Source organism: Mixophyes fleayi, chromosome 7 (assembly GCF_038048845.1).
Source record: "Mixophyes fleayi isolate aMixFle1 chromosome 7, aMixFle1.hap1, whole genome shotgun sequence".
Lineage (NCBI taxonomy): Eukaryota > Metazoa > Chordata > Amphibia > Anura > Limnodynastidae > Mixophyes > Mixophyes fleayi.
This window is the reverse complement of record NC_134408.1, coordinates 9226661-9236359: the sequence shown is the minus strand read 5'-3', so window position 1 is coordinate 9236359 and position 9699 is coordinate 9226661. Positions and strand designations below refer to the sequence as shown.

Sequence of the window (9699 nt, the reverse complement as noted above, 5' to 3'; positions counted from 1 at the left end):
TTGTATGTGCCGGTTCTGAGATGCCCATTTTTAGGCGGTGTCTCCTGCTCTGATTAGTGTCCCTCCAGAGGGGCTAATGGAAGAAATGAGATATGGAGTTGCTTCACTGCCTGCTTTACTCTGCAGACTATGGCAAGAGGAGGCCACAACTGGGTGAAGTACTGCAGAACAGGGGGATCTTGCTGTGCAACTCCTGTGCTTTACCTTCAATCATAAAATCTCTGAGGATCCACAATCCAATCTTCTTCTCCATTCTCTAGTCCCAGCACTTCAGAGCCGCACTTTATACTCTCATTCCCACTCCCAAGATCTTGATGAAGTCTGGTCTGAGTGTGAAGGTTATGGTGGAGGACAGATGCCTGAACATTTCTGACTTCCTGCAATTGACCTTTGTCCCTGATGCGCCACTGAAGACTTTCATGTCTGGACAAGAGCGGACACCGATGTTGATCTGCACAGATGACAGTGGCATTGCCCATGCAGAGTGCAAACTTAGTGCTGTGATTCCTCTGATATCTGGAATCTCTGTTGCACACAGGGAAGACATCTAAGTGCACGCCTAGTATAGGACAGTGGTGAGATCGTTAAATTATTTTAACAATTTTGTGAAAAGCAATATTATTGTGTCACCAGTTTGTCACAGAGAAAATTTTTAACTTTCGGGGTGTATCTCTACAAAATGTGCCTGTATTGGATGAAATTCTCCTGATCTGTTATCATCATTTGGATTAAGTTGGAAAAGGGATTTTTTAAGAATGCAAATCATGATGCATTGATATATAAAATATTGGGCCTGTTGTAGAGCTGGACACAATTTATGTAAAATATACAGATGTGGGTAGACTTCTCCTCGCATTGTCCATTTTTTGGATGCAAATTTAAGTCTATCCTTCATTCCTTGCCTGACCAGACTATTTCTAAAGACCCCTGGACTTTCCATCTTTGTTGTCATCTGCCAAATGAAAATGCAGAGTCCAACAAATTGCCCTCCCATATTGAGTCCGCTCCAAAGTCATTAATAGCTAAACATTGGAAGTCTTCCCATCTCCCGACTATACGTGCTTTAAAAAATTACATCTGGCGCATCGCAAGCACGGAGAGCATCAGCATCATCACCATTTATTTATATAGCGCCACTGATTCCGCAGCGCTGTACAGAGAACTCACTTGCATCAGTCCCTGCCCCATTGGGGCTTACAGTCTAAATTCCCTAACACACACACACACACACACAGACAGAGAAGGAGAGAGACTAGGGTCAATATTGATAGCAGCCAATTAACCTACTGGTATGTTGTTTGGAGTGTGGGAGGAAACCGGAGCACCCGGAGGAAACCCACGCAAACACATAAAGAACATACAAACTCCACACAGATAAGGCCATGGTCGGGAATTGAACTCATGACCCCAGCGCTGTGAGGCAGAAGTGCTAACCACTGAACCACCGTGCTGCATCATATTTTACCTCCAAAAAAAGGGGAAAATATGATCTTATTTGGAGTCGTTGGTTCCTAAGGAAGGGTAACATATCCCGGTCCCCTGTTCGGTCCTCCTCACCGTAAAGCTAAAGTGATCCCTCCGCAAGATGAACACCGAGCAGACTCGGGGTCCTCCACGTTGAAACTCACCTCCTCCTTATTAGGAAGGTATAACCCACCCTCTTTTTATATGGCTGCTTTTGTACCTTTTGGGTTGTTCCCCCATGTTACTGCCCACTTTCCGTGACTATGTATAGCTGTTCACGCATTGGCTTCCCTAGCTTCCCTTTTCCCTAGTCCTTTACCGGTCCTTCTTTCCCCGTACCTTACCCCTCCCCACCTTCCGCTCCCCTCTTCCCTTCCTCGCATCCTTAAAAATTTACAAAGGCCAAAGGAAACAAATTGTCTGTTTACCATTTCATATTGCTGTTGTGCACATTTGTTTCCTTTACAAACAAAGAATAATTTGTAATAAATGCAGATATAGTGTCTGAAAAAAAGACGTTGAGTATTCCGAGCCAGGGGCCTCTGAAGATGCGTCCAGGACTACATCAAATCATGTCATTCTTACCAGTGAGCATTTTGAACCTGCCCTCCAGCACCCACAAGTGGCACTCCTCCTGATCGCTCAGGTCAGACTCAGATGCATTTACTGTACTTGGTCTGCGCCGTTTACCTCCCATGAGTCATTTTTTGTGTCCAGAGTATAAAAATGTGCATTTTATGCAATAAAAACCATACTTACATCCAACTGTACATAAGCCCCATTGTCCTCTGACAAGGTACAGCCCATAACAGTTTAAATACACCTACTGTGAAACACGTGACCCTGGTAATTAGTTTCAAAATCTTGGCAACTATGAGCTTACTGGCTTACAAAACTACATTATTTTGCAATAAAAAACCAACAATCAACAGCGGCCAGGACGGCTTGACCAAGATTTTTTTATTTTGGGAGGGGGGACATCCCATGTAAAGTGTATCTCAGGACAGGACTGTTTTGCTGTAAATCTGACTTCATGAACACACAGAACTGAGCATTTATCTATAAAGGAGGAAACAAAGAGAAAATCACTTATAAATCTTCTCCAATAATGATTTGCATATTATTAATTAATAGCATTTATTTATATAGCACCAGAAGACTCATCAGCTCGTTGCTGTTGGCCTTTCTCTCGTGTGTTCCGAAGACGACGCTTCAACAAGCCAAACATATGGAAATGTTACTTATTGGGAAGTGCTGAAATTCACGGAGTGAATCTGTCTGTGGCTTTGTGTAGCCGGAAGAAAGCATGAAAAAATCTTTTTCAATTTGAGTTTGAGGCCTCGCCATAGAAACCAGCTGAAGAGCCCTTAGTGGAATCTCTGCTCTTGGGAGTCGATCCTTTGATCATTAGCTTCCAGTTTGTCTTCCGTTCTGCTGATTCTCTCAGTAATTCTACGTCGCTCCTACGTTGTTGTCCCGCCAGACCTGTACTTCTCCCTTTACTTCTCATCATGGCCTTTCAGCAAAACGCGCAGCATTTTGGAAACTACGTGATGCAGAGACCACTCATTGGGCAAATTTCAGGAGTCCCACTGGATAAGAAGACATGTGACACATGGAGCGACATTTGGAAATTCCAGGCACACTCTGAGGACATCCTGGTGGCGGCTTTTCCAAAATCAGGTATGAAAGGTTGAGAATCGCAAGAACTTCTGTTATAATATTATGTTATAATATATTATTAAAGCATTCTGTCCAGGAGAACTCTCCCCCCCCCCCCAGCGCTGACAATCTGGGAGATGACGATCGGACAGAAAGACAAAACTAACAGCGATGTTGTGCTTCCTCTTCACTATGTAATTTGAGGCGGACAATGGACCAAGTGCAGAACTGGGATTGGATCCCCACAATTGTGCTACTTGGGGAAAGGGAACTATCAATTCAAATGTACCATTAGGATGGAAACATCATTTAAAAGCTAAACACAAAGCTAATTTTTCACACATGAAAAAATTAAAAGTCCTTTTCAACCTTATCATTACTTTAATTGTAGCTCTATTTATAACTATAAAGAAACCCCCCCCCATTCACCCCCATGAACACAAATGGCAATAAAAACGCCTCTCATAGTTTTAGTCAATGTGTAAAATGCTGCTTAAGTGGGTCAAAAGGGTAAGCTAGCAAAGCACAACATTCTTTTTTACATGTTTTGCTTGAGGGATTATTAGAAGGTATTATTAGAATAATTATTATTATTAGAGCTTAATGGAATAGATTTCCATGGCCGAACAGCTGCATGCAAGCCTCACATCACCACGACCAATGCCAAGCGTCGGATGGAGTGGTGTAAAGCACAACGACACTGGACTGTGGAGCAGTGGAAATGTGTTCTGTGGAGTGACGAATCCCGCTTCTCTGTTTGGCAGGCAGATGGGCGAGTCTGGGTTTGGCGGATTCTGGGAGAATGTTACCTGCCTGACTGCATTATACCGACTGTAAAGTTTGGTAGAGAACAGATAATGTTATAGGGCTGTTTTTCAGGGTTTGGGCCCCTTATCTCCAGCGAAGAGGCAATCTTAATGCTTCAGCATACCAAGTAATTTTGGACAATGCTATGCTTCCAACTTTCTGGCAACAGTTTGGGGAAGGATCTTTTCTATTCCAACATGACTGTGCCCCAGTGCACAAAGCAAGGACTACAAAGACATGGTTTGATGAGTTCGGTGTGGAAGAACTTGACTGGTCCACACAGAGCCCTGACCTCAACCCCATCGAACACCTTTGGGATGAACTGGAACGGAGATTGCAAGCCAGGTCTTCTCCTCCAACATCAGTGCCTGACCTCATAAATGCTCTACAGAATGAATGGGCACAAATTCCCACAGAAACACTCCAACATCTTGTGGAAAGTCTTCCAAGAAGAGTGGAAGCTGTTATCACTGCAAAAGGGGGACCAACTCCAGCAGCAGAATACTTTTGTCCATATAGTGTAGGTCAGCTGGATGCACTTACTTAATATATGTAGCAGGACAGTGGCTGGTGAGCTGTTATCAAACACATTGGTTGCAATTTATTTAGATCGTTTTATTTGATTGCAGTATAAACTTCTGTTTCCTTATCAGCATCATGCTATTTCTTTTCCTTTACCCCACGCATTTCTCTTTGAACAAGAATCACCCAACATCCAATTTCTTTAAGGTATCACCTGGATGCAGGAAATCATTGATATGATCGATCAGGAAGGAGATGTGGAAAAATGTCATCGAGCGCCGACCTATGACAGACACCCCTTTTTGGAAGTTGTAGCCCCAAAACCAGTCCCTTCAGGTAAAGACTCTTTTATATTAAACTCTTCAATCTTCGTTCAAACCCAATTTTACACTTTTACACGGTCCCCTCATTTCCTAATGCAGACCCTCATTTTCCACCCGCAAAAATAACCAGATATAGTATTTTGGCGTTTTTATGCCGTGTATTACTGCAAGAGTACAGTAGAATGATTTATATTAGTGATGTAAAATGTTACAAAATTCTGCACATACATTTGCTCAGATTAGCAGTTTTTATTTCATTTTCCCCTATTTTATATTATTGTAGAAAATGGCATTTTTAATGAAGAGCTCCTTGTGCCTAACAATTTTACATGTTGCTGGGAACAGATCAATTGGCGCTTCCATGCTGCGCTTTGATATTCTGCTTCGTGAACAGCGCAAAGCGCAAAGCTATTCAGTCTCTCGTGAGACGCTCCGGAACCAAGATATCTGCAGAGGTGACAAGATCTAGGGGTAAATCTATCAAGCTGCGATTTTGAATCTCCAGCGATTTTTTCAGGCGAATTTAAATTCGCCAATTTGATGTAAAATAGCCGGAGAGGAGTTTCTTTGAAAATTGCCGTTTTCAAAATCGCTACAAATTGCGGTCCTGATTTTTTTCCCACTCTACCTATACAAACCGCCAAATGTATGAAACTGCAATTTTGCAAACTCGCCCGAGTTTGACTTCAAAACCACCAGATACAACGCGCTGCTTTCTATCGGCGAGATTGGCAAACACATCACTGTTACACTGCAGGACAATGTTAATATAACAGGAGGCAAATGGGAGTTTAAATAAACCATCTTTTTTGTTGTAGCGGGCAAAAATTATTATGAATTTTCTTACGGGGGACAATTTATTTTAATAATAAATTAGTGGCTCATTATAGAATAAATGTAAGTGGTTTTTTTGTTGCTGTTCTTTTTAATAACAGTGGCTTACTATTTCATCAGCATTGCGCCAATATGTATACATTTATGATATGTCAACACTTGATGGGGAAACCATTAAAAGTACAGACTTGTGACACTACAAGTGCTCATGTGCATGCTGACACTTGTAGTGCCACGAGTCTCTCTAGGTAATGTGAAACTACATTCCCCAGCATGGCCTGCCAGCTATCTGGCAAAGCATTCTGGGGCTTGTAGTCTCACAGTCACAGGTTGTTCAGACCTGACATAGAGAATTAGAGGAAGTTTATTTATTGTGACTCGCTTCTGTTTAAGGGCTGCAGTTAGCAGAATCAATGGAGCCACCACGCATTTTGAAAACCCACCTACCTGCCCAACTTCTGCCTCCGTCATTCTGGGATCAGGACTGCAAGGTGAGAAAGGTCAGAAAATAGGAATACAATAAATGTAAGTCCAGTTTTGTTGGGATATCATTGTGTGTCTGAGCCCTGCAACCTGTCAGATGATGATAGAAATTCAAAATGTTCTTCTGTTGAAGGTTTATTTCCATGAGAAGATCTAGGTCATGTTGTCTCCTCCGTCTTGTCTCCTGTGCAGGTGATTTATGTTGCTAGGAATGCCAAAGACTGTATGGTCTCCTACTATCACTTCCAGAGGATGAACAAAGGTCTACCAGACCCCGGAAACTGGGAGAACTACTTCTCAACATTCCTGACGGGAAAGGGTGAGTTTCCGAGCAACTAAAGCCAACATTGGACATTAATATGTCTTACAAAGCCTGTAATGTAGTGTGTACCATTGCTCAGGTCATCTGCCTTATCTGTATAATGTTCTACATTGGTAGATTTAACATTAATCTTCCTCCTTCCTTTCACACACATTGACCTTTCTGACCGCTGGACCTAGCTCTATGACTAACACCGGTAACAGAAATTCTCTGTAGCCTCGGGACTCCCCCACGCGGATACATCCAGAGACCTCACGGTCTTTTAAATGATGTCCTCGGCTCCGAGTTGCCCCCCCCCCTCCCTTCCCCCACTTACTCTTCAATATCTATAAGCTCCTTATTAGAAAACTTGTTCAGCTCCCTACCCAGGTTTACCACGGCTTGGGAAAGGGATCTAGGCAACTTGATTCGGGAGGCAGTTGACCAGCTATCTTTGAGACCACCCATGCATACTTCACCAGAGTCTCTAGTCTCTGTTGAAACCTACTATAAAGCCCTAACTACCAGGGTGCCCCAGACTCTTGTTGAAGATGCCAGAATGCCCCTGGTACGCCGCTACATATCTGGTGGGACTATGAATTACTTCAGCCCTTCTGGACTCAGGTTATAGAGATTTCCACTGAAATATTTGCAGACGAAGTGCCGGATAATCACGCTTTTTTGGCTCTTGAACAAAACTAACTCCCCAATCTCTCGCTTCAAAAAATCCAATCTAAAACACTTCATTTCGGCAGCTAAGGTAGTGATACCGATCTATTGGAGATCACCTACTCCTCCTTCCCTCCGGGATTGGTTTCGGAGACTGGAATTTTACAGATCTATGGATGAGCTAATACTCTCCATCCCGCCACTGCGATCGTCCAATGATCGTCGCCTCTCTTCCTCTCTGATTTCCACTTCTCACGCACGTATCCAAGACTTCTCCCGCGCCGCCCCCCTTCATTGGAACATGCTCCCTCGCTCCTCTCAGTGGCTCTTAACCTGTCATCCGCGCCCACCCTTTTGAGCTCAAGTTACCTGCCTGTACTGACTATCCCCCACACCCTCTCTCTCTAGCTGTGCTTTGAGCTCCCAGAGTTATAGTGCTTACTGTTATTTGTACTGTGCTGTTTCACCTTGTACTGTGCCATTGTTTGTCCTTGTATGGCGCTACAGATACTTTGTGGCGCCCTATAAATAAAAATTAATAATAATAATAATAAAATACTCTCAATGGCCAATAGCTTTACGGATTACTATACCACCTGGTGCTTCTGGCTCTAATTCACGCACTCAGAAAGGTTTGCCTCCCTAGCCAATCCAGTTACCACCCTCCCATACAGCTCTTAGACTTCACACTCACTCTGCGAGAATGAGATCAGAACCCCTTGAATGATACTAGTCATTCCCCGTTTCTGCCATTTAACAACTCCCCTACCATCCCCCTTCCTCGGCCCCCCCCCTCTGTTTTCTAGATACAGATGCCCTGTATTATTCTTCTCTCCCTTTCTGCTCTTTTCTTCTTTCTTCCACTTGGATCAGAAATAGCTTTTGATGGTTTTATTTATTTTAAGACAAGATGTACTCATTTAAGTGGTTTCCACCATCATTGGCTAAGTTCAAGTAGTCAACCTTTAATATTGTCTTTAAAATTTAATAAAGAAATATTGCATAAAAAAAGAAATTCTCTGCAGATTGTTAGATTGATGTCAATTTGGAATCAGATGTCCTTTAATCTAGAGTGTAAATTCATTTAGACACTGTTACAGAAGGAATAAGACATGCGTCTTTCTCTGTTAGTGTTTTGGGGAAGCTGGTTTGACCATGTCATCGGTTGGTGGAGAGCCAAAGATCAACATCAAGTACTTTACATCTTCTATGAGGACATGATTGAGGTGAGAAGTCAACAGGACTAAAAAAAACAAAAAAAACTTTAAAGTTCATGCCACATAATATTGTCTTGTTCTCAACAGAATCCAAAACAGGAGATCCAGAAAGTTATGAGGTACATGGGGAAGGAGTTTTCTGAGGAAGTTCTGGAGAAGATCTACCATCACACATCCTTCCAAGCCATGAAGGAGAATCCAATGGCCAATTATAGTACAATCCCTTCATTCGTTATGGACCACTCCATCTCTCCCTTCATGAGGAAAGGTAAACATCTCTCCATAAATACGACGATTTGCTGACTGTACGTCTGATCGAGCGCTATATGACATGATGGAACCATCCCCTGACTCTTTATTCATATGCAGGCTGACAATTAGTGGAAATAAACAGAACTGTTCTTTTGATATGTGGGAGAGCTGTAATGTATCACAAGTCCAGGAGTGCCAGAACAGCTGCTTACTTAGTCAGAAGTTGCTTACAGCATGTTGCCATATGTGAAGATATGTCCCACATTCTTTGTCATTGACTAGACTCAAGAAATAAATAAATAGCTCTGTCAGCCACCGGACAGGGGAGCCAATTAGTTTGTGTGTGTTTGTGTTGGGGGAAGGGTGTCCTCTGTTCTGTACGGCTCCAGGGCTGGTGCACTGGTATATCCAGCTCTATTTAGGTTTGACTCAAGTGACAGTCTAAGCCCCTACTGAAATTCCTTTTAGATGTTTTCCAACAGTCTTGATCTTGTAGGACTTAAAGCGCCCTTTGTAAATGAAAATATAACACAGCTACGTGTATTTTAGGCGTCGTGGGAGACTGGAAGAATCATTTCACAGTGTTCCAGGATGAAATCTTCGAGAGAGAATATAAGAGGAGGATGGAGGGGACGGACCTGATATTTCGGACGCAGCTCTGAGAGTAAATACCCCATCACTGCCACCCCATCCTGGACCATCTTAGCTAATTATTTATAGCTATATTCTGCTGACAGCTGGTGAGGTATTAAATTATCTTTAAAAGAGTTTATGATAAAGACAATGGATATTTTACCAGATAAGTCCCAGGAAAATACAGATGTAGTAACCTTTAAATGGACATTTAATGCATCCTGTGGTACTGAAAAGAATGACAAGCGACGCAGTAAGCAGATTTCTACATAAATTAAAGCTGCAGTATCACCTTCCAGGTATTTTGTATGTTAAGGTTATAAGCTACTCTAATACCGGCCTGTCTCCAGTGTTTAATCCGAGGAGCGGAGAGACCCAGGGGGAACTCTGGATTGTCCCAGGGCGCTGTGGGTGTGTTCTTAAGAATATCCAGTTAAAAAACAACGATGTCTGTCGCTCTTAAACCGGCCTCACAAAAGGGCAGATCCTGCTGCTTAGCCGAAAGTTACGGAACAGAATAGGAACCCACATT

The 9699-nt window shown here is 42.8% G+C and overlaps 1 protein-coding gene across 1 annotated transcript; it reads left to right on the top strand.

Annotated features, from left to right (window-relative positions):
- Positions 1-2724: 2724 nt before the first annotated feature.
- On the top strand, positions 2725-9485 carry LOC142097279 (sulfotransferase 1C1-like). The gene is made up of 7 exons (XM_075178975.1): positions 2725-3147; positions 4663-4791; positions 6006-6103; positions 6288-6414; positions 8197-8291; positions 8370-8550; positions 9084-9485. The coding sequence occupies exons 1-7, from the start codon at positions 2976-2978 to the stop codon at positions 9194-9196; spliced, it is 915 nt and encodes a 304-aa protein (XP_075035076.1). The 5' UTR covers positions 2725-2975; the 3' UTR covers positions 9197-9485.
- The last annotated feature ends 214 nt before the right edge of the window (positions 9486-9699 follow it).

Coding starts and splice junctions, on each gene's coding strand:
- LOC142097279 (XM_075178975.1), top strand. CDS start 2,976: ATGGCCTTTCAGCAAAACGCGCAGCATTTTGGAAACTACGTGATGCAG. Junction 3,148..4,662: donor GGCGGCTTTTCCAAAATCAG/GTATGAAAGGTT, acceptor AATTTCTTTAAG/GTATCACCTGGATGCAGGAA. Junction 8,292..8,369: donor TCTATGAGGACATGATTGAG/GTGAGAAGTCAA, acceptor TGTTCTCAACAG/AATCCAAAACAGGAGATCCA.